This window comes from Panthera pardus, unplaced genomic scaffold, assembly GCF_024362965.1.
Source record: "Panthera pardus isolate Hobbes unplaced genomic scaffold, ASM2436296v1 HiC_scaffold_2, whole genome shotgun sequence".
Classification (NCBI taxonomy): domain Eukaryota; kingdom Metazoa; phylum Chordata; class Mammalia; order Carnivora; family Felidae; genus Panthera; species Panthera pardus.
Window position 1 is genome coordinate 33,691,982 of NW_026526765.1, and position 25,875 is coordinate 33,717,856.

The following is a 25,875-nucleotide window of genomic DNA, read 5'->3' on the forward strand; positions in this document are numbered from 1 at the left end:
TAGTCCTCAGACCCAAAGCATCAATATCACCTGGGAACTCATTTATGCAAAGTGTGCTTCAAGCCCCACCCACCCGGCTGGACCCTGCAACCTCTCTGATATAAAGCCTCCAGGCACTCCTGAGGCTCACTCAAGTTTGAGAGACTTGACAAACACACACACAACACATACACCATCTCATTTGGGCTGTTGGTTATGTTCAGCAAAAAAGTTCTCAAGGTTACTATTTCTGTTTGTCCAGAGTTCTTTCATCCATATATTAAACATGTATTGAGTGTCTATATTATGCCTGATAGTATGTAATGTTGAAAGGGATGGAGGGTGCCTGTGTGGTCATATCAGGTGAGCCACTGACTTCAACTCAGGTCAAGATCTTGCGTTGATGGGTTCGAGCCCCACATTGGGCCTCCCTGCTGTCATTGCAGAGCTCACTTTGGATCCTCTGTCTCCCTCTTCTGCCCTTCCCTGCTCATGCTCTCTCTTTCTCTCTCTCTCAAAAATAAATAAACATTTAAAAATTTTTTTAAAAAGTGTTGGAGAATAAGGTATATGATATTGTTCCTGACAACCAGAAACTTTCATCTTGCTAAGCAGTCAACGTATACATTTGAAAAGTTAAACAAGCACCCAAGTGTTAAAGTTTAAGGGAAGTTAGAGATGAGAATTCAAGAACTAAATAATCGTAATGCCAAGTGCCAAGCCTGAAGAAACACCTGCATGCAGGCACTTGGATCTATGACAATCAAACTGGAAAGGAAGAAACTTTGGACCCTCATATGAACTTTTAATGAGGTACAGCCTCTAATTTTTTTTTTTAATGTTGGTTTATTTATTTTGAGAGAGAAAGAGCCTGAGCAAGAGCAGGGGGAGAGGCACAGAGAATTCCAAGCAAGCTCTGATTTGTCAGCATGGAGCCCAAGGGAAGGGGAGGGGCAATCCTGATACCATGACACTGAGCTAAAATCAAGAGACAAGAGAGGCACCTGGGTGGCTCAGTTGGTTGAGTGTCTGACTTGTGCTCAGGTCATGATCTCATGGTCCATGAGTTCAAGCCCCACATGGGGCTCTGTGCGGACAGCTCAGAGCCTGGATCCTGCTCTGGATTATGTGTCTCCCTCTCTCTCTGCCCTCTCCTCCAACTGCTCATGCTCTGTCTCTGTCTCAAAAATAAATAAACGTTAAAATTTAAAATAAAATCAAGAGACAAGAGTAGGAGGCTTAACTGCCTTAGCCACCCAGGCGCCCCACAAAACCTCTAATTTGTAACTGCCACCTGAGAGGTTTGCTGGGCTTCAGAAGTGGTTTAATGCTATACCTAAATATGGAAAGTGAGTAAATTACACTTAGGCAAATAAGTAACTGGCAAAAGAGCAAATGTTTTTAACCTCTAGGCAGGGTATCACAGTGTCCTGGCATGCATTAGTTTCGAAAGCACCTGCAACAATGTGACTGAAGGTTAGTCAAGTGCCCTTCTAATAATGCTTTATAAACCCAAAGCTACCTGCAATTACCAAAAAGCTTCCTTTCCTAAGAGGCATTTATGAGTAAAATGTTCCAGTTCTACATCACCCCCTAGCATTTACCTAAGAGGTTTAGTGGCCCCTGAGTTCACTGTTGTCAAGAGACTGGATGTGGGAAACAGTAATGGGGCGGGGCAGTCTGTGAGTACACCGTGTGCAAGGTATGTTTTTCAAGTACAAAACTATCACTTAATACGCTACTAAGTTAAAAAGGTCCCTTTTCGTTGTTGTTCTCTTGCAAGGAAGAGGTTCCGCGGTTACCATGGTAGCGGAGATGAGCTACCCTCCACTCACTTCTGGGCCAGTACTGGCCTCAGGGAACTCGGAACACGAATTCCAGCTGAGCTTGGGCTACATTTAGGGACAGAGCAAGGCAAAAAAAAAAAAAAAAACAAAAAAACAAAACAAAACAAAAAACCTATCAACTAACAATCGGCGCGAAGAGTGTCTCAGGATACCACTTGTTGGCGAATTGGCAGTAAGGGCGGAACAAGATTTTCTAAGGGTTTGAAAACGGAAATCCTCCAACGAGGATGCCGGCGCCCCAAGACCGCGCGCGAGCCACGGCGGGCCGGAGCGCTACAGGATTCTCCGCTGGATAGAGAAGATGCCCAGGCGTGCGCTCCAGTCCGGGTTCCCTTTCCCACCGCCGCGGTGCTGTGCGGCGCAGCCAAAAAAGGGAAGACAGGGAGTGGACGGCATTCCACCTCCAAGGCACCCGGCATCCGCCCCCTCAGCGGCCAACTCATGCCGTTCCGTGGCTAACCAGCCCTGGGTTCTGGGCCTCTAGAAGCCCCCCAGCCCTCAAATCCCAGTGCGGGGTGCAAACCTGCCCCCTGCTGCCGTCACCCCTACCCCGCCGTAGACACGCGCGCCCTCCCGGTGCCCCCCTGAAGACGCGATTGTGCCCTGAAGGGCGTCTCGCCGCTGCCAAACGCCGTCCCGCCCGCTTGCAGCCCCTTGGCGCGCCTCTACGCCTGGTCTCGCCTGGCTCAGGGAATCGGCTGCAGAACCGCGCAAAGGCAGCCACCCGAAGGAGCAGCGAGGCAAGGCAGGCATCGGTGCGTCTCGCTGCCTCTGGACCCGGCGCCACGGATGCTAACTTGTAGGTTGGACAGCGTGGGTGCGGGCAGGGGAGAGGACACGGGCACACGCGGGGTTTCGTCTGCTCTGTGGCGGAGCGTGGCCTTCTTCGCTTGCACTTTACCTTGGACCAGACGCCGCCGGAGCGGCAGGTGGAGGCGCAGAGCCAGGGCCAGGCGGAGAGCCGTTTGAGAGCCGCCATGTTCGGGGCTGGGCTGGGTGGAGACGGCGATCGGCAGCGCGCGCGTGAATGTGTCGGAGCGCTGCCGGACCGTCGCAGCGTCAACGGGAAGGGAGCGAGAGGCAGGCGCGCGAGGGGCGGGCGGGAGGCTCGACCGCGCGTCGCTGACGTCCTCCTGCCTCCCGTGCCCTCTGAGGCTGCAAGTTTATAGAGACGCGAGGCTGGGAGGGGCCAGGCCGGGAGCGTAAGCCTGCGTTGCTAGCGCGGGTCGCGGGGGAAGTACCCCAGTCCTTCGGCCCCGGAGTCTTTTCCCAGCGCCGGCGGGTTCCGGGCAGCTGTGCCCCAGGCACGCACTTGCCTAGGCAGCTCCTTGTCGGCCTGTTAGCTTTGAGGGGGCGTGGGAGTCGGCCTTCGCCAAAGTCTTTGGTAATTGTTGGCCTAGCATTGGGGCAACGCAGGGTCTCTCTCGGAGCCTGTTGCTTTTCCAAGTCAGTGTCCGGCACGTGTGTGGGCTGCAAAGGGATACCCCCTCGAGGTCCCTTACATCTGTTCTCCCTCCCGGACAGCTTTCATTTCGTCCATGTATCAGTCCCCTCTCTCCACCCTTGGCCCTGACTTGAGTAGAGCAGGTTTGCAGTAAGAATCTGCCACAAGCCAAATGCCATTAGGTGTGACCAGGAAAGCCTGGTCAAGATTGCCCGTGGACAAGAGACAAGGTTAGGACTGGGCCTCTAGGGCCTTCTCTTCCTTCTTTCCCTTCTCCCATCATCCAAGTCTGTATTTTGCAAGATCTTTCTGGCACTAGAGTCCCAGAAACTCCAGAGATTACTCAACAGATGCAAACATTCAGGTGTATATCCTTTTGACTGTCCTTAGGTTACATAACTTATCTAGGCCTAAGTGTCCTTACCTGAAAATCTTAAATGTCAGAATTGTCATAAGGTTTACATGAGATTAATCATTCAAAGCTTCTGGCCCCGTTATAAACACGGAACAATTAAATGTTAGGCATTATTCAAGTTGCAGTTGTGGATTGGTATGGTACATACATTCTCTTAAAGCCTTATCTTTTGACCAACCCCTTGAGGACATGAGCCAAGTCTGATTTCTTCTTTTTTTTTAATTTTTTTAAATGTTTGTTTATTTTTGACAGAGACAGAGTATGAGCAGGGGAGGGGTTAGAGAGAGAGAGGGAGACACAGAACCCAAAGCAGGCTCCAGGCTCTGAGCTGTCACCACAGAGCAGACGCAGGGCTCGAACTCACAGCCTGCTAAATCATGACCTGAGCCGAAGTCGGATGCTCAACCGACTGAGCCACCCAGGCGCCCCAAGATATTTACAGAACCATCTATGCGTTTAGCAGACTGCAAGGACCAAGTGGAAACTCCGTAAACGTTTTAAGTGCTGACCAAATCCTGGGCTTATGGCTCTTTTGAACCAAAGCAAAGCACACAAGGAAATTAAATAAGACCTTAGCTTCTTTAGCAAGCACACTTAACGCAATCAACCATCCAGTTTCAAGTCTGTCCATAAAAGCATTTGCCCTTTCATGGTATTCTTTTAACTCTTTTTTTCCTTATGAATATTATTATTTTAATCAAAATCAGTGAGAGAACAGGATGCCAAGTTAGACTATCCAATTACATTAGGAGAAATTATGTTAGTAATGCTCTATGTTTTCAACATATTTTAAGAAGTTGAATAGAGGGGAAATTCAGGTATTAGAACTTAAGTCCCATTACTAGTCCTAATCAGCATATAGCAGCTGTCCTGTAGCTTATTGAATGTGGAAAAGCTAACATTCACAATTGGGTCTGCTTTTCCACTTTTGCCCTTCTAGAGGACATATGAAATGGAAAACAACTTTGGCAACTTTGTCTAACTGTGGTCATATGACTCACTCTTCTTGGCTGGTCTCACTCTGTTGCTTCTGACTGAAGAGAAGACACACATTTCAGGCTTGTACTCCATGTGACTTTAATTCTTGTGGGAAAAAAAATCAGCCTCATTACTCTATGGTCAAGACACTGTACTATTTTTTTTTTTACAGCTCTATGGCTGTGTTTTATCCTTTTTAAAGTATGAGTTTCTTGAATTTGAACAAATTATAGAAAAGTTCTTCTATACAGGTTTCCCTCCTGGTTCCAAAGTCATTTCAGTTTTAGCCTGTGTAAAACCCAATTTTTTTTTTAATATCTGAATTTTTCTGAATTATGAGAATAGTTCCCTCTTGCTTTGGAGGACAGTTTGTGGCTAATATATTCTGGAAACTATTCTTTGTGTAATATTGTACAGCTTAATTTACACATTCTTGAAAGTTGAGATTTTTTTTTTTAATGTTTATTTTTTGAGAGAGAGGGAGCTAGTGCACACAGCGGGGAGGGGCAGAGAGAGGGAGACAGAGAATCTGGAGCAGGCTTCACGCTGTCAACGTAAAGCCAGACACGGGACTCAAACTCACAGAACTGGGAGACCGTGACCTGAGCTGAAGTCTGACATTTAACCAGCTGAGCCGCCCAGGTGCCCCAAAAGTTGGGAGAATTGAATTGAATTCAAAGCTTTTATTTTTTATTTTATTTTATTTAACGTTTATTTATTATTGAGAGACAGACACAGAGCGTGAGCAGGGGAGGGGCAGAGAGAGGCGAAGACACAGAATCTGAAGTAGGCTCCAGTCTCTGAGATGTCAGCACAGAACCCGACACAGGGCTTGAACCCACAAACTGTGAGATCGTGACCTGAGCTGAAGTCGGTCGCCCAACGAACTGAGCCACCCAGGTGCCCCATTTTCTGAATTCAAAGCTTTTAAACAAAAGGTCTGATTCCAGAGAGGCAATAGGAAAGTTTCTTTTGTATTATGTTATTTTATGTATGTGTGTATATATGTATATCATATGTTATGTTTTATATATATGTGCATACATACATTCATTTGTGTGTATGTTTACATACATATATATACTGCATATCCCCATTCTGTCAAATGAATGCAATTTGTCAAAGTTAGATTGTAAACTTTCTAAATTGTCATTCTCTGCTTGAGGGATTTTTAAAGATTTTTTTTGAAGTTTATTTATTTAATTTGAGAGACAGAGAGAGAATCCCAAGCAGGCTCTGTGCCCTCAGTCCAGAGCCCAGTGTGGGGCTGGATCCCCCAAACTGTGAGATCATGAGTGAGTCAAAATCAAGAGTTGGACACTTAACCAACAAGCCACCCAGGCATCCCTGCTTGAGGGATTTTTGCTTAAATTAACCTAAAATACTATTTATTAGTATCGTCTCTCATTACTGAGATATAGGACATCCTGCCCTCACAGCTGATAGAGTATTCATTTACTCCTCCACATTGATAAACAGGGGCATCTGGAAACTTGTTTTTCAAAGGTTGTTTGGTTTAACTAGTAATAGTTCTTAACTAGATCATTTGAATCAGTAAAAAAATGTATGCATGCTCCATTTTATACAATGGTTTGTTAATATATGAGAAACAAATTCCTTCAGATATTTGCCTCTAATGTATTTGAAAGACATAAATTTGAAATTTTACATAAATATGTAAATGTATTATTTTATAATGCAAAGTATCTCTTAATTTACTTCTTTTATGTGTTATTTTCATAGATTTTTGGAAACAGTGCATTGTATTAACTAATGTGCTCCTAATATTTATTTGATTGGGGCGCCTGGGTGGCTCAGTCGGTTGAGCGTCCGACTTCAGCTCAGGTCATGATCTCACAGTCTGTGGGTTTGAGCCCTGCGTCAGGCTCCGTGCTGACAGCTGAGAGCCTGGAGCCTGTTTCCAATCCTGTGTCTCCCTCTCTCTCTGCCCCTCCCCCACTCTCACTTTGTCTCACTGTCTCTCAAAAATAAATAAATACAAAAAAAAATTTTTAATATTTATTTGATGGATAAAAAATGAATTAAATTTTACTTGCAGTGTAGAGTGGGTGGCAGTAAAGTAAATGCACAAGATGTTTGGAGAAAGTTCAATTCCGGAAATGAAAAAGAAAAATATGTTCAGGTGCTAAAGAAATTTAAAGAAGCAAAACACACCAGAACAATTTTGTATCATTTCAAGTCTGGATGTATTACTTCTGCTTAAACCCTCTCAGTGGTGTGGGGTGCTGGGGTGACTCAGTCTGTTAAGCAGTCAGCTCTTGGTTTCAGGTCAGGTCATGTTCTCATGGTTTGTGGGTTTGAGCCCTACGTCAGGCTCTGTACTGGCAGTAAGTAGCCTGTGTGGCTCTCTCTCTGACCCTCCCACTCTTTCTCAAAAGAAAACAAAAACAAAAACGAAAAAACCTCTCCATGTTTCTAAGATACAAAGTTCAAGCGTCTTAACCTGGCATACGAGGGAGATTATCTCTTCTGGTTTTCCTTTCTCCCAGCACAATACCTTTATATTTCAATCTATTTGGTATTTGCCTCTTCACTTCCACAGGATGAATTCACACAACCTCAGAATCAAATGTTGATAGCAAATGGTAAAGAACATGGACCCTGTATGTAGCTAGGCTGCCTGGGTTCAGATCTCAGCTCTGCTATTCTCTAACCATAGGGGCTCTTGTGGTTAATAGTTTAAAAAGAGGCACAGAATAGCAAGATGTAAGATCATGTCCAGACCAGATTCTGTTTGCAGTTTTCAGTATCTGTTTGCATTTGCAGTTTTCAATCTGTTTGCGAGAGGATTATACTTTGTGATGCTTTCTGTATTTTCATAAACTAGAATACATCAGGCAGAATTCAAACCCTGGACTAGATGGTAGTATAGATTGCTTTTATCTTTATGCTTCCCTGTTTTATAAACTGTCTTTGACCCTGACACCCAAGTTTCACTCATTCTGCCCAAGCTCAGGACTTGAGGACACTTGAGTGTCCATTTCTCTCATCTGCTTGATTGGAGTTGCTTCCTAAATGAATTTCCTTTCTCTCTCAGAGTTCACCACCTCTTAAATGATCATGTCAAATACACATCTGGTCTTTGCACAAGCTCTCCTAAACTTTTCAAGAATCCTCATAGACTGCAGGTTCAAGTTCAAGTTCTTATAGCCAAGATCTCTCTAATCAAGGCTTAGAAAACCATATAACCTTAACGGCTTCACTGAAGTACTTCAGAGGTTCCACAAACATTATATATATTTTTTAAGTTTATTTATTTTTTGAGAGAGAACGTGCAAGTGAGCATGAGCGGGGGAGGGCCAGAGAGTGAAGAAGACAGAATCCGAAGCAGGCTCCAGATTTTGATATTAAATCTTAAATTATGGTTGAACTACCCTATCAATTCTAACAAAACAATTGCATGTACACTCAATTGTGATGTTTCTCTGATTTTAACATACTGAAGGTTACCAGATTATGCAGTTGGGAATAATGTTTCTTTCTCTTCTGAATTCCTGTGCTTCAACTTGCAGAATAAATCAGTGATTAAGGTTGAAGGGCGCGTGGGTGGGTCATGTGGTTAGCAGCAGGCTTTGATTTCTGGCTCAGGTCTTGGTCTCTGGCTCAGGTCTTGATCTCAGGGTTTTGAGATCTCGGGGTCTGTGCTGAGCATGGAGCCTGCTTAAGATTCTCTGCCTTTTGCCCCTCCTGCTCGCGCTCTCTCTCTTAAAAAAAAAAAAAAAAAAAAAGAGGCTCTGTACTTATCTTTTTATCATTTTCACTTCTGCATGTTAAATCACTTAAACTTGTATAGCTGTATAATAATTGGATGCCCTGCTTGGATGGATCTACTGCCTAGCATTATTTCTCATTACAGCATAGCAGTTGTTCAACAAGAGCACCTAAAACACTTCATGGTAATGTACGATAGACAGCATTTGAAGTTGTTTTCAATTTTGGTTACTTCATGTCTGATATTTGTATGTATAAACAAAAGCAATCAATATTATTAGTGACTGACTATTGAAGCAAACACTTTCTGCTACTTTTCTTTCAAGCTTCTGATGTTTTTTAAGTGTATTTATTTATTGGGGGGGGGGGTGGACAGAGAGAGAGGGAGAGAGAGAATCCTGACTCAGAGGTTGATCTCACCAACCCTGCCATCATGACCTGAGCCAGAATCCAGAGTCAGACACCTAACCAACTAAGCCACCTAGGCACCTCTGATCTACTTTAATGGAAGCAGATTTTAGGGATTTTAGGGCAAGCTGCAATACAAATCAGAATTTTCTTAGTATTGTGCACCCAAATAGAAAAAAAAAAAAATAAGAAAACAATCAGACATTAATCCATGGTTACAAACTTTTTGTTCATCAAAAGAGCCTTATTATCATCATTGATTTCATTTATAACAGAAAAATATTATGCAACTAAAATAAAAAAAAAGACATTTAAATTATAAAGTACCACTTATCTATTTTATATTATTTGGGTTATAAATGCAATTTTATTTGAAAGTAAATATTTAGTAATTATGTTTGGAAACTATGGCTTTGACTATCTCAGCCCACCTTCTGCTCCACATGCATATCAAGGGCCTTCTGACATGGAGTCTTTGTTCATGCCTTCTTTCCTATTATTAAAATAAAATGCAAACTGGAGACCAAACTTGAAAATTCCCTAAGGAAACAAAATCATTTAAGCCCTGTAAACAAAACTAAATGTTATTTCATGAACGTTAGTGAAATTTAGGTTATTTCTTATAAATGCCTCTGATAATCATAAAATATACAAGTCATCTTTCTAAAATGGTATAAGATAATCACTTAAAATTTTTTATGAACATATAATTGACATATAACATTAGTTTCAGTTATAGAACATAATGATTTGATATCTGTGTATATTGCAAGATGATCACCACGATATATCTAGTTAACAGCCATCACCACACATAGCTACAATTTTTTCTTGTGATGGTATCTTAAAAGTTATATATAATACAGTATTATTAGCTATAGTCACCATGCTGTGCATTACATCCCGTGATTTATTTATTTTATAACTGGAAGCATGTACTATTTGACCCCTTAACCCATTTGCCTACTCCTTACCCCCTCTGACAAGCAGCATTCTGTTCTCTATGAGTTTGGAGATTTTTGTATGTTTTTAATTTTTAGATTCTACATGTAAGTGAGATGATATGGTATTTGTCTTTCTCTGACTTATTTCACTTAGCATAATGTCCTCAAGTTCCCTCCATGTTGTAAATGACAACAATGTCTTTTTAATGACTGAATTTTATATACATATAATTATATATATAATTATATGCAATATATAATTATATATAATACATATAATTATATATAATTACATGATTATATAGGTATAATATGAAACACATTTTCTTTTTTTCTTTTTTTAAAATGTTTATTTATTTTTGAGAGAGACACAGAGTGCAAGTGGGGGAGGGGCAGAGAGAGAAGGAGACACAGAATCTGAAGCAGGCTCCAGGCTCTGAGCTTTCAGGACAGAGACGAACACAGGGCTCAAACCCATGAACCATGAGATCATGACCTGAGCCAAAGTCGGGCACTTAACCGACTAAGCCACCCAGGCACCCCATACAGACATATTTTCTTTATCCATTCACTCATTGATGGACACAGGTTGCTTCCTTGCCTTGGTATCGTAAATAATGCTGCAGTGAATATACAGATACATATATCTTTTTGATTTAGTGTTTCCATTTCCTTTGGATAAATACCCAGAAGTAGAATTGCCGGATCATATGATATTTCAATTTTTAATTTTTTGAGGACCTTTTATCCTGTTTCCCACAGTGGCTACACCAATTTGTATTCCTACCAACAATACACAAGTGTCCCCTCTTGTCCACATCCTCATCAACACTTACTATTTTTTGTCTTTTAGATTCTAGCCATTTTGACAAGTATGAGGTGATAGCTCATTGTGGTTTTGATTTGCGTTTCCCCGATGATTAGTGATATTGAGCACCTTTTCAGATACCTGTTGATTGGGTGATTTTTTTTGCAGCACAATCCTGCTAATTGTGCTCTAAGACAACTATTAATGCCTGCAATAATATGTTTGGAAAAAATGCTGCCGAGAGACTGTGACACCCTTTAATTATTTTCATATCATGTTCCAAGTTCATTATTTTAGAAGCTCAGTAGAGCACAAGTCAGGGTCACTTATCCAGCCATAGGGAACCAACTCATTACATTATAGTATATCATGTTTTGTTTTGTTTTACTTAATGTTTATTTTTGAGGGGCGCCTGGGTGGCTCAGTCGGTTAAGTATCCGACTTCTGCTCAGGTCATGATCTCACAGTCTGTGAGTTTGAGCCTGCGTCGGGCTCTGTGCTGACAGCTCAGAGCCTGAAGCCTGCTTTGGATTCTGTGTCTCCCTCTCTCTGCCCCTCCCCTGTTCGCACACACACACTCTCTCTCTCTCTCTCAAAAATAAGTGACAGAAAGAAAGAAAGAGAAAAAGAAGCTCCTAAAGAAGGAAATACAGCTTGAAGCAAATTTACAACTTTTTCAATAAGAGATTAAGTCATGTCCATACTGCGTATATTCACCGCAAACCAACACTTTGGCCAGCAATAAGCAGGACGCTCTTCTACACATTTCTCACTTTTTTCCAGTTTCCCGTGCCCATCCTGAGGATGGTTTTCTAGACCCAGAGTCTACTTCTTTCCATTCCATCAGGTTCACAAAGAGAAGTTTCTCAATTCCTGTTATTCCTCTTCACTACACCCCTCCTGTGCCTCATGGTCTTCTAGGGCAAAAATCTTGGCCAATTTTAGTAATGTACTTCACAGAGTCAGCCGCTGGATTTAAAAAAAGAAGGAGAAGAAAAGAAAAAAAGTTTTGGAGGACCAAGCAAAATGAGCTCTTGGTCCAAAATGACTGGTCCAAGTCTAGATGAGGGCAGTCCTTGACAAGAAAAAGATGGGAGGTGAGGCCTAAGTGTGAAGGAACCAGAGGCTATTGACCTTTTCCAACAGCCATATTTCAAGTTCGTTCTCATAAGCCTTTACTGAATCCATGCTCCTCGAAGCCTCCTCATCTCTGAGCTCCTCTCATAAGGCCACTCACTTATGGCTAGCAGATACTTGGGTATCCCTTTTAAAATAATGAAGGTCATTATTTGAAACATGGAATTAAACAGCCACACAAGGGATCCTTCCTCCATCATACTATTTGATCAAAGGTCACATGTCAAAGCCCACTGAAAACAAAATCTATAATCAATGAGTTAAGATAGTACTCTTGTAATGAATCAGGTAGGTCCAATAGTCTTCATCATAAATTATTGAAAGTGCATGGAAAAGTATAGAGAAACTGTACGTATAGTTTCATTGTGAGTTTAAAATATCCGTTTCAGGATTTCGAAGAGGTATTTGTACTCCCATATTCATTGCACCATTATTCACAATAGCCAAGATGTGGAAGCAACCTAGATGTCCATTCACAGATGAATGGGTAAAGAAAATGTAGTATATACATACCTTACAAAAGAAGGATATCTTGCCATATGTGACCATGAATGAACTTGGAGGACATTATGTTAAATAAAGTAAGTCAGCCCCAGAAATACAAATACTGTATGATTCCACTTGTATCAGGTATCTGAAAGAGTCACATTCATAGAAGCAGAGTAGAATGGTGATATCCAGGGGCTCGGGGAAGGGGAAATGGGGAGTTGCTATTCATAATGGGTATGAAGTATATATAATATACCATTATATTCATAATGGGTATGAAGTTTCAGGTGTACACAATGAGTAAGTTCTAGAGATCTGTACCACACTGTATGTAGTTAATACCGTATCGTGCAATTAAAAATGTGTTAAGAGGGTCTCTCTCATGTTAAGTGTTCTTAACACAATATATATATTTCCAGTGTGTTATATTTAAGTGTATTTCATGTATATGTATATTTATACAGATATGTATTTCCAATTCAGTTAGCAACTTTGCCTTCTCCAGTCTCAACCTGGGAATCCAGGGGAGTGTTTTAGGAGACTAGATGTTGTATTTCATATCACACACTAATTCCTGTGGCAGCCCCCAGTGGAATAGCAATGATAAATCTTCTAATACGTACTTTTCTGTAGATGAATTAGGGTGGCGGCCTTCAGTGAAATAAAGCTATTTGGTTGGAAAATAAATAAATTAACAAGATAAACATTTCCCCACTTATAAATCCTAAATGGACACCAGCCAGTTCCCAGTGGTCTTGAGCTGTGACTCGAAACATTGCTGCTCTTCAGTCATATCTACACTGTGAGTTTTCTGCCTACCTCAGGGTACCCTGCGGTTCCATTTACTGATGTCTAACAAAACACTTCCAAATGCTGAAAGGATAGAATGGACTAATATATTGAGTAATCCTAGAGTATAATCAGTCTAATAGCATTGAAGTGCTGTTCACTGGAATGCAGTTGGGAAAGTAGTGGGAGGAAAGAAAGGGTGACAGAATTTAGAGATAGCTTTTAGTGACCAGATGTAGAAGGAAGGGAAAGTAGATTTCAACAGGCAGGCTTTATTTCCCATTTTGTATAAGAACCTGGAAGAAAAATTGGTTTTATATAAATATCTTGTAATAATTAATGATTTTTCACTGTCTTTTAAAATTTTTTTTAAATGTTTATTTTTGAGAGAGAGACAGAGAGACAGAGCATGAGCAGGGAGGGGCAGAGAGAGAGGGAGACACAGCATCCTAAGCAGGCTCCAGGCACAGAGCTGTCAGCGTGGAGCCGGACGAAGGGGCTCCAACCCACGAACCACCAGATCATGACCTGAGCCGAAGTTGGATGCTTAACCGACTGAGCCATTTTAGAAGGCAAAACATAACATTTTAAATATCCATCCCCTTCAATATATTATATCTTTACCAGGAGAAACACTACACAGCAATTAAAAACAATGAGAGAGATCTACATGTACTTACAGGAAAACTTCACCAGAATATATTGTTAAGTAAAGAAATCATGTTGCAGAGTAGTGTGTATGATGTGACTCCACTTATGTAAAAAAAGAATAAACCAAAATTATACATTTGTGGTATTTGTATAGAAATTCATAGAAAAATATCTGAAAGGAAACTAAACTGTTAACGGTGGTTATTCTAGAATATTAGAGTAGGAGTCCAAAGTAAAGGGGGCTTTTTAATTTTCCATTCTATATGCATTGCCTTGTTTTAATTTTTACTGTATGTAATTACATACTATTTGTATAAATTTTTTTAAAATTAAGAATCAACAGGGGTGCCTAGGTGGCTCAGTCGGTTAAGCATCTGACTTCAGCTGAGGTTATGATCTCACAGTTCATGAGCTCAAGCCCCGCGTCTGGCTCTGTGCTGACAGGTCAGAGCCTGGAGCCTGCTTCCGATTCTGTCTGTCTCTCTCCCTCTGCCCCTCCCTACTTCACGCTCTTTCTCTCTCTCTGTCTCTCTCTCTCTCTCAAAAATAAATAAGCATTACAAAAATCAAAAATTGTCCAGTAATTTCGTAAACTTTTAATTGTGTAGGCCCTGCAATATTAAAAAGAATGACACATTTCAATATCTTCAAGACATTGACAAGTCAAAAAATCAGGTTAAAGCCCAATGACAGTATGATTCTATGGAAAAATTTGCTTTTGTTTATGCATAGATGCCTGGAAGAATATTTATAGAAAATTCAATAGTAGTTAATTCTTTTTCAGGTGATTTTTACTTTATTCCTTATGCTCTTATAATTAATACTCATTTTTATTTCATTGTGGATAGAAAGGCATATCACCCCCACCTTCTTTTTTAAATATCTGGGTAGATATCTGTTCCCAAAGAGGTGATAAAAACATTCTAAAATTTCAAATCATCAGACATTTGTTCTACAGCAAGCTCTCTTCTATACAGGAGAAGTATAAGAAGGAATGAGATATATTCTCTTCTTTCAAGGGACTAGAAGTCTAGTGTTTGTAAGAAATATTTTTTGGAGTTTGCCTAAAAAAGGTTGTTAGAATCCAATGATTTGGAAACAAGAGAGTCACATTATTGCTGTTCAAAACAATATAATGGTTAGAATATAAAATAACATCTTTTGTGTTTTAGAATAAGTAATCTGTGGCTCTCCTTTCTGATAATAATTGAATAGCTATGCCAATTATCTGTTAGAAGTCAATCATTGGGGCACCTGGGTGGCTCAGTCATTTGGGCATCTGACTTCAGCTCAGGTCATGATCTCACGGTCCATGAGTTCGAGCTCTGCATCGGGCTCTGTGCTGACAGCTCAGAGCCTGGAGTCTGCTTTGGATCCTGTCTCCCTCTCTCTCTTCCCCTCCCCTGCTCACACTCTGTGTCTCTCAGAAATAAATAAACATTAGAAATTTAAAAAAAAAATAAAAAATAAAAGTCAATCCTATTAATAATAAAACTAGACTCTCTGCATGTAAGAGAAGGCTTATTTTTACATCCTTTCAGTTGAGAGGTGCAGGAAAAGGAACAGAGGTATTGCCCATAGCCAGATCATTCATAAGTGTACCCATCAAATCACGATAAAATGAAAATCCATTAGGAAGATATTACAATTATAAATATGTATGCATCTAGCATCAAAGCATCAAATACATGGAGTAAAATACAGAAATGAAGGGAGAAATAGAGACTTCAATATTCAACTTTAAATAATGGATAGAATAAGTAGATCAACAAACATACCAACTGATTTCCAACAAGGGTGCCAAGTCTATTCAATGGGCAAGAAATAGTGTTTCCAAGAAATAATGTGGAGACAATTGGATATCCACATGCAAAGTATGCAAAGGAATAAAGTTGGATACTTTCCTCACACCATATGCAAAAATTAACACAAAATGGATCAAAGACCTAAGTAAATGTGCCAAACTATAAAACTCTTAGAAGACACAGAAATAAATTTCATGATCTCAGATTTGGTGGGGGATTTTTAGATATGACACAAAAAGCATGAGCAGCAAAAGAAAAAGGACACCACTAAGAAAGTGAAAAATGATGGGGCACCTGGGTGGCTCACTTGGTTCGGCTGCCGACTTCAGCTCAGCTCATGATCCCGTGGTTTGCAGGTTCAAGCCCTGCATCCTGTCAGCACGGAGCCCACTTCAGATCCTCTGTCCTCCTCTCTCTCTGCCCCTCCCCTGCTTGTTCTCTCTCTCTCTCCTCTCTCTTTCTCTCTCTCAAAAATAAATGAACATTTTAAAAAAAGAAAGTGAAAAATGACATATGGAATAGGAGGAAATATTTGCAAACCATACATCTCATAAGGGATTTATATCTAGAATATACAAAGAACTCTTGCAAGTCAATAATAAAAATGATAATAGCTCATTTTAAAAATGCACAAAGGATCTGGATAGACATTTTTTCCAAGGACATACAATTGGCCAATAAACCCATGAAAAGATGCTCAATGTCATTATTCATTAGGGAAATCCACATCAAAAATTCAATACAATACCACTTACACCAGGTAGGCTAGAGTCAAAAAGTGAAATAACAAGTGTTGGTGAGAATGTGAAGAAAATGGAACCCTTATGTACTAGTGGGAAAGGAAAATTGGAAACAATTTGGCAGCTGGTCAAATATTAATTAAACATAGAGTCACCATGTGACAGCCATTCATTTCTTACCCAAAAAAAATGAAAATATATGGTCACACAAAAACTTGCATAGAAATATTTATAGCAATACTAATTGCCAAAGCTGAAAACAACCCAAATTCATGTCAACTGATGAATAGATAAACAACATGTGGTAAATCCAAACAATGGAATCTTATTTGGTAATAAAAAGGAATGAAGTACTGATATATGCTCCAAAAATTGATGAACCTTGAAGATGTTGTGCTAAGTGAAAGAAGCTAGCCACAGAATACCATATATTATATGATTCAATTTCTGTGAAATACAGCATAAGTATAGACCATATCCATCATCACAGAAAGTTCTATTGGGCAGCTCTGGTCTGTACAATAGTAATAGAAAGGTTGGTTGTTCTTTAGGCATAAATAATTTCTAACAAGTCTTTTTTATTAGTATTATTTATTTTTGAGAGAGAGACAGAATGCGAGTGGGTTAGGGGCAGAGAGAGAGGGAGACACAGAATCGGAAGCAGGCTCCAGGCTCTGAGCTGTCAGCACAGAGCTTGACGCAGGGCTCGAACTCACGAGCAGTGAGATCATGACCCAAGCCGAAGTCAGACGCTCAACCGACTGAGCCACGCAGGTGCCCCTGTAACAAGTCGTCTAAGAGTTGGCAGCAAACAGAAGATGGATTCTTAGCAAGAATGGGATGTAAGGAGATTTGACTTTAGAAAGAAGGGGATGTGATAAAAGCACAAAAAGATTTGAATCTGCCACATTACTAGCTGTGAAGACAGATGAAGGGGCCATGAGTTAAGGAATATAAAAAATACAATTCTAGAAGCTGGAGAAAAACAGGAAATAGATTCTTCCCTAGAGCTTCCAAAGGGAATATAGCTCTGTTGACACATGTTGAAACTGGTTTTGGAATTATAAATGTGTGTTGTTTTAAGCCACTGATTTGGTGGCAATCTGTGACAAGTTAATATAAACCTAATGGAGGCTTTAGGGGAGAATCAGTTTCCTTGCCTTTTACAGCTTCTGGAGGTTACCCATATTCCTTCTCATAAGCCCCTTTCTCCTTCTCCAAAGTTGGCAAAGGCGAGTCAAATCCTTCTCATATGGCCTCCCTCTGTCTTCTGCCTCCCTCTTCCAATTTTGGCCCTTGTGATTACAGTGAGCTCACTCAGATAATCTTTATTTTAAATTCGGTTGATTAGCAATCTGAATTCCATCTGCAACCTTAATTTTCCTTTGCCATGTAACATTCGCAGGTTCCAGAAATTAGGATGTGGATATCTTTGTGGGGCCATTGCTCTACCTACCACAATGGGTCAATCATCCTCTCAATAAAATTGAAGATATTAATCAAAACTTTGGCTTGGAGAGTTGCTCACCTCTACCTGGAAATGGAAAAGTGGTAAAATATTCAGAACTTTGTGTCTGATGGGATGAGATTGGAATGGAGTGAGTAATAGGATTCAAGGATGATTCCAAGATAAGAACTGAGGGATCACAGAAAGGATAGGAAATGATGATTCCAGGTTTGGACATTTAAAATTTTAAACGTCTATGGCATTTGCACTCGAAAATGCCCAGTAAGCAGTTTCATATATGAGTATATGGAAGTATGAAGCTCCGTGAAGGTGTTTAGGTTGGAGATAGGTTTAGGTGTCACTATATACATTGTATACATGGTAGCCAAAGTCATGAGAGTGAGAAATGTTAAACAGGGCCGAAAGGATGTGAGAAGTAAGAAGATGAAATGGTGTTTGAACCCAGGTCTCTCATACATAGTCCGAAGGTGCAGTTGGTAACTAGTATAATATAGAGCATCCCCCAGAAGGGCCAATGGTAAAGAAGTTTTGGAAAGTGGAAAGATGGGGAAGAAGATGGGTGGTAGCACACATGTGGAATGATCAGAGATCTAGGGGCCAAGAGGAAGGAGGTTCAGATCTCTAATCTGCCACTAGCTAGTTGTGCTAACTTAAGCAAGTCATGTAACTTTTTCTGAGCTTCAGGTTTTTACCTGTGAAATGTGGAAAATAATACTTACATCTATTTGTTTCACAGAGTTGTTGAGATTTAGATAAGGTGCAAGAATTCTCTGGGAAGTTAAAAGTGCTACACAAATATAATTTATTTGAACAGTAAAGTAGTTCTTATCTGATCCCATTACCATTCTGACTTACTATGTGAGCTAAAAGTCATGCTGTATGGGCCAAAATGGTTTTTTTTTCAAAATGTGTTTTTTGCCTTACAGAATCTGAATTAGAAAAAAAATAGATGATATGTTATATTAACATCATACACACTCATAAAATATATTATGCAGGATATATGAGTGGGTATGGAAGAGGGGTTTTGGTATGACTGCAGAAACCAGCAGAGACTATCTGCATAATACCACTGGTATTAAGGTATAAAATGTGGTCAGATTAACTAGACAAATGTGTATTAGCCCTTTGGATAATTTTCTGTCGGGGACTTGAAGAAGCTGAAGTTTTTAATCTCCTGTATCCACTTAGGAAAATTGGTTAAAACTCATTGATTGGGAATAAGAGTAGTAGATTAATAAAGACCATGAGGACTAGGTAGGACAGTAATGAAGAAGGAGAGCCAGACAGAAGAGGTTGTTTAAGACCGTTTTATGCCATCATCTAGACTTCCTGTGCATGCGTTGCTTGTGAAAGGGCAAGATTTTCTTTCTGGCAGTGGTCTGAATCTCTCTGCTTTTCAGCCATTGTGGGCATGGCTGTCTGTAGTGTACATTTGCATTTTTGCTACTTGGCAGCCTCCAGCCACTCTTTTCCTAGTACTGACAGTTTCTAAAACAAAACTCCCTTTCTCTGTTTTCAGGTCTCATAGTTTGGGGGAGGGGAGGGCAGTGAGTGGACCCACCTGCTTCAAGGGACAGTCATGCCCTGGGGAGAGTAGTGGGCTCAAGGATGAACACCTGATCAAATTCGGGCGCGTGAGGACCAGGCTCGTAGATTTGGTTCTGATTTTTAAGAGAAGATACTGCTCTTCTTTTTGATGGGTTTCTAACATGAGGTTGGGAACCCAATGTTGCTGCCAGCCTTTGGTACCACCTGTTTGAGAATGGAGCCAACAGAGAGACAAGGGGGATAGGCAGTTCGTGAGAGACCTGGTTCTAATGATTTTATTTTGGCCTCTGTTTTTCAGTTACACCAGTCAATAAATTATATATATATATATATATATATATATATATATATACACACACACACACATATACACACATATAGATGTGTATATATATACATACATGTGTATATATGCATATATATATACACACATGTATTTATAAATTATATATATATATATATTATATTATATTATATTATATTATATTATATATTATATATATATTAGCTTATGCCATTATTTTAGGCATAATATATTATATTATATTATATAATTATATTTATATATTATATAATTATATTATATAATATTATATTATATTATAATATATATATATATTATATATATATAATATATATATATTAGCTTATGCCATTATTTTAGGTCTAATTTCTTATCGGTTACAACCAAAAAAGCCCCAGTTGATTGTGGTCCCAGTGTTGGAAAATATCCATTCTCCTTTCCTTCCAGAGTAATAGAACTATGGCAACCAACTGTTCAGCATTGAAAATCCTGTGTCTCATAAAAATCTAGTCTCACTGGTTACCCTAGAAGCCATATGGGCTGCTGGGAACAAAGCCTACATTTTCTAGTTTCTTCTAGTCTGGTATGGCCATATGACTAAGTTCTGGCTAGTAGGATGTAAGTGGAAATGGGCAGTGCAGCTTCCAAGAAATGCCCTTTAAAGGAAGGAACATGATCTGCCTTTATTCCTTTCTGTTGGCTGGAATATGATTACAAAGGGTAGACTTCCACAAACCACCTCAGATCAAGAGGAAACCTTAGAAAGGAAACACTTGTGACAGAGCAATAAGATGGAAGAAATCTTGCACCCTGACACCATGAAGTCCTTCTACAACTCTGGACTAAACATTCCCAGACTTCTTGAATCTGAGAGAAAAATGAGCATCTATCTTAAGCTTCTGTGGTTTTGTTTATAACTCATGATTAATCTAATTCTAATTCACTAATGCAATGTCTAATTGAAAAAAAACTCTCTGTATGTGTGTCTGCCTCTCCAAACATTACACTGCCTATAAACTCACTTACCAAACTCGACCCTCTAAGATGGTCACAATTTCAACATGAGAAAATTCTCAACATTATAAATATAAGTCACCATTTTTGGCATTCCCAAAGAGATCACAGAGGTAATGGGACTTATTTATGATCCATGCCACTAGTGGATGTTTTTGCTTGCCTAGTTGACATTCACTCCTTTTTCTCCTCATAGAATCCCAATTTTGTACAGGTTTGCATTTCTACCCTTCTTCAACACACTCCTCACAAGTTCAGAAATGGAACTTGTGATAGTTTTATGTGTCAAACTAGGTAGGCTAGAGTATTCAGTTACCTAATCAGGTAGTAATCTAGGTGTTGCTGTGAAGTATTTTTCCCCCCAAATGTTTATTTATTTATTTTGAGAGAGACAGAGAGAGACAGAGGGGGAGAGAGAGGGGGAGGGCAGAGAGAGGGAGGGAGAGGATCCGAAGCAGGCTCCACACTGCCAGGACGGAGCCGATTCAGGCCTCAAACTCCTGAACCGTGAGATCATGACCTCAAACAAGATGATGACCTCAGCAGATATCAAAAGTTGGAAGCTTCTTAAGTGCCGATCCACCCAGGTGCCCTGCAGTAAAGTATTTTGTAGGTGTGATTAGCATCTAATCAGTTGACTTTAAAGAGATTATCTTTGTGGTAGACATGTAGATGTAGATACAGATTACCCTTTCCCTCATTGATTCAGTTTCTCTGGAGAACCCTGACTGATACAGACCTAGTCAGTATAAGAGTAATTTTAACCTTGTGTTTGCAGTTGGTTCTAGTCCAGACATGTGATCAGATTGGACCAATGAAATATGAGGAAATGTTTGATTTGAATTCTGGGGAAGTTCTTCTTTTTACAATTCTGTGAAAGCTTCTAGCAGCAGCTGCCTCTGTCTTTCTTTGACTTCCTTTGACAGCAGTTTCCTTAGATATGAGGCCTACAAGGGCTGCAGCCTTTTCGAGGTCAGGCTGAGGATAAAGCCAGCACACAAAAAATGGCAGGGCCAGGAGACTTGCAGGGAAATGGAGCTAGGCTGTTGGTTGAAGTCAGCACTGAAGCCTGTCCTACCTCTGGGATTTTCCAAACCATGTTATTTCCTTATTGTTTAGGTTGTAATTGAGTTTTCTGAGAACTGTAGTCAAAATTATTCTACCTAATATAACGCTTTTCCTTAAGGTAAATACTTTAGGATATTAAGAAGCTAGTGTGGCTGATTTGTCAGTTGAAATCCATGTTTTGTGTGGATATGGTTTAAACATGTTTAATTATTAGGGATTAAAAACTAGTAATATAAATCAAGTATAGTTTTTAATAGATTCTTTGCAAGTTGAATAGCAATTATTTGTAAGGTTTCAATGTGTTCTATTTGTTTTAGGAGTATTAAGAGTCTCAAGATTCCAGGGAACTTCTAATAATATACTTTATCTTTAAATGTCATGTCCCTGAAAAAAAACATAGAACTTGGAAATTACCTGACATTGCAGCAGTAGTGCATACTTATTAGCATTAGTTTATCTGGCAGATACATTTTTCAAGTAATATGAATATCATTACAGATACTAAAGGAAATAGTAAAACAGGCTGCCCGTGAAATATGGAAAATGATTAATTACCTTGGAGAATGGAGGAGGATAAGTAATTTCTTGTAAGATAAAATGAGACCTAAAACCCAAATGATGCAACATTTAATGACAGAATATTCCATTCTGTTTCAGGACCACTTATTCTAGAGCTTAAACTATATAAAGTTCTTATTATTCAGGATGCCTCTAATTATCATGTCCTAAGTTCTTTCACATAGAGCAGCTTAGTTAACATTATACCTATAGGGGAATTTTCTCTCCCCCCCCCCTTTTTTTTTTTGTCTTTCTCTCTCGGCAGATGTAAAACTCAAGACTGAATTGCCGGGGGCTCCTGGCTGGCTCAGTCAGTTGAGCATGTGACTCTTGATCCTGGGCTTATGAATTCAAGCCCCATGTTGGGTTAGAGATTACTAAATAAATATATTTTTTTAAATGTTTATTTATTTAAGACAGAGAGAGAGAGAGAGAGAGAGAGAGAGTGTGAGCAGGAGATGGGCAGAGAGAGAAAGAGGGAGAGAGAGAGAAAATCCCAAGCAGGCTTTGCACTGTCAGCGCAGAGCCCAGTGCAGGGCTCAAACTCAAAAACCATGAGATCATGACCTGAGCCAAAATCAAGAGTTGGACGTTCAACCATCTGAGCTACCCAGGTGCCTTCAATTTTTTTTTTTTTTTTTTTTTTAACAGCTCAGTGTGGAGCTGTGGGAGATGCAGTGAGAGAAACATCAAAGGAAAAGACTTCAAAAGGGAAAGGCTGGAGAAGGTGCAAGGCCTTAGGACATGGTTACATAGCTGAACACAGCTGTGGCTACTAAGGAACACCTTGAGCCATTAACATTGTCCAGGGCCAGATCCTCCTTCACACCTGACCCTTCCTAGTATCATAAAAAACAATTATCCCAAGATTCAACCTTGAAAAGCAAAATCATTAAGTTGATTACTTCACTTGCTTAGTTGACTTTATGCACTCAGTCTTTAGCAATTATCCTAATAAAGAGAGGCTTCATTCTGGAGTTGGGGCCTCATTCCCACTGAGTGTGAGGACCTTCACTTAACTGCACTTTGTTTGCAGACTCATCTTTTGCAACTCTGGCCATACTCCCTGCAACATGGAGCCTGATTATGATTCTCTCTCTCTCTCTCTCTCTCTCTCTCTCTCACTCTCCCCCTCTACCTCCTCTCCCCCTCCCCCCCTGCTCCTCTCCCCTACTCTGTGTCTCTCTTCTCTCTCTCAAATTAAAAAAAAAAAAACTAAATAAAAATTAAAAGGAAAAAATTGGATTGCCAGTTAGATGAATGTAAAAAGTTACATTAGATAAAAGTTTTATTCAGCTTGGGTTTACATAAAGAAATCAAGAAGACTGAATTCTTGCTCTCTAGAAATCAAGAAGACTGAATTCTTGCTCTCCTTCACCGATCTGCTCCTCCTTCAGATTCATCTGAATCAGTAAATGTCACTGCCCTTGGCCAAGTAGCTCTTGGCAAAAACCTGGACACAGCCTTGATATCTTTCCCCTGCACCTCTCATGTCCAATCCCTTCCCCAAATCCTACTGATTCTACTTCTATAGTGTATCCAATTGAATCACTGCTTTCCATTTCCACTGTCCCTATTCTAGTATGAATTACTTTATTTCTCATCCAGAGAACTAAATGGTCTCCCAGGTGAACTACCCACTTCTCTTTCACACTCTGTCATTCCATTCTCTTCACAGCAGCCAGAGTAAGGTCCTTAAAATACAATCTGATCATACCACTTCCTTGCTTGTAAGCAAGCTTCAATAGCTTCTTGTCCCATGTAAGATAAAGTCTACAATCTTTAACGTGGTACCAGAAGCCCTGTCTGACATGTCCCTACCAACCTATACCCATTCTGTATTATTGTTTTTTGATTTCAGACAACAGGAACTTGCACTAATTAGTTTCAGGATAAAGATGCTGGAAACTATTGAGGAAACGTTGAGCAACCAAGACTTAGGGAGATAAACCAAGTCCTTCCCCAGGAAACTCCACAGCAGCAGAATTCTCTCTGGACTGCTGACATTAATATGATTAGTCTTGTCTCTGTGCTTCTCTCTTCAGTATTTCAAATTACCAGGGGAAAGAATTTGATTGGCTTGGCTTCTGTCAAATTTTTACCCCTGATCTATTATCCCCAATTTGATCTATCTCCACAAAGTCTACTCTGTCTTATTTATTACCATACACCTATGCCTGGCATCCAGTAGGTGTTCATTAAACATTGAATTAATGACTACATAATTGAATAAATAATTTGGTCATGGCCAGAAGACAAGGTCAGTTAATATAGACATGGCCAGTGGGAGCTTACTCCAGGTTGTGGAGTTCATTTCCATGGTTGTGAGTGAGGCATCCACCTCAAGAGATAACCTCCACCTGTGCTATTAATCCTCACCTTGTTTCACTCCCCCCCCCCCCCCATACTAGGAACCTTTGGCCTCCTTCCATTCCTCCAAGCTGTCAAGAAATTTACAAATTCAGAGTCATTGCATGTGCTATTCACTGTGCCAGATATATTCTTCTCCACTGTGCTGGTTATAGATTTATTGCTCCTTAGCTCTAAATTTATGCTTTTTGCCATTTTTATGAAAAATATATGGGCCCTTTAAGTGTTTTTTTTTTTTTTGTAAACTGATACAATGTTAAATATTGTCAATAGAGGGAACTAGAGAGACATTGCAGAAAGCACAAGGTCTTCCTGCTTGTAAATTTAATTTAATTTATTTCTTCTCAGTTAATTGGATTTTATCCAATTATATATCAGTGATGAGGACAATGGTACAAATAGATCAATTATTTATTTTAGAAGATATTTTTTGGTAGATTCATGATGAGTTACTAATTTCTCTGAAAAAATTTTTAAATCTAGCATTATATTTTTATTATATTTATGTGAGTTTTTAAAGTAAAAATAACAAACTGTAAAATTGGAGAAAATTACTCACATTTTTTTAAAGGCAGGGTTTCTCTGGCTTTAAGCACTTTCTTCAGTGCCTTTCTTGGTGAGGGCTGGCTGTTCTCTGTTTGTATTTACCATGAGACAGTCTTCTACAGGTGCTTACTTTGGTATAGTCTTGGATAAATCACAGAATCATGTACTCTAGGGTTTGGAGCAGTTCATAGACAAATTCTGTCCAGTTTCTTCATCTGGATATGAAGGGTTGTACTATGTGCTCTCAAATCCCTTCCAAATCTCTCTGAAGACATGCACGCATGACTATCAGTTGAGCAAATAATTTCCAGTTTCAACTATGCTTCCTACTGAAAGTCCATGGTTGTTTAATGAATTACTGAAATTGTAAATTTTATATAAAATATACACTGAGTAAGTTTTGGCTTTTTTGAGGTGTGAAATGCTTATTAGAGTTTCAATTTTTTTTTCAAAGTTTATTTGTTTTGAGAGAGAGAGAGAGTTCACATGTGTGTAAGCATGAGAGGTGCAGAGAGAGGGACAGAGAATCCCAAGCAGGCTCCACACTGTCAGCACAGAACCCAAAGTGGGGCTTGAACTCAGACTCATGACCCGTGAGATCATGACCTGAGCCAAAATCAAGAGTTGGACACTTAACCAACTGAGCCACCAAGGTGCCCTTAGAATTTTGATTCTTTAGCCCACATTGATCATATAATGCAAACTTCCTGGCCTTTAGCTTCCTGATTAGAAAGTTATATAATGAGAAGATAACGTGGGATTTTTGTTTAACTAATAAACACTTTCCGAATACTTATAATGTGCCAGGCACTATAGAAGGCACTGAGGAA

The 25,875-nt window shown here is 39.8% G+C and overlaps 2 protein-coding genes across 2 annotated transcripts in view; one reads left to right on the forward strand and one right to left on the reverse strand.

Annotated features, from left to right (window-relative positions):
- Window positions 1-3,002, reverse strand: part of OXCT1 (3-oxoacid CoA-transferase 1) — a 137,056-nt gene extending 134,054 nt beyond the window's left edge. The window contains exon 1 of the mRNA XM_019464267.2: window positions 2,728-3,002. Within this exon, the coding sequence (XP_019319812.2) occupies window positions 2,728-2,805 (78 nt within the window). The 5' untranslated portion in view covers window positions 2,806-3,002. The remainder of the gene's footprint in view (window positions 1-2,727) is intronic.
- The window catches only part of RIMOC1 (RAB7A interacting MON1-CCZ1 complex subunit 1), a 48,113-nt gene continuing 24,509 nt past the window's right edge, over window positions 2,272-25,875 (forward strand). The window contains exon 1 of the mRNA XM_019464270.2: window positions 2,272-2,625. Coding sequence (XP_019319815.1) covers window positions 2,616-2,625 — 10 coding nt within the window. The 5' untranslated portion in view covers window positions 2,272-2,615. The remainder of the gene's footprint in view (window positions 2,626-25,875) is intronic.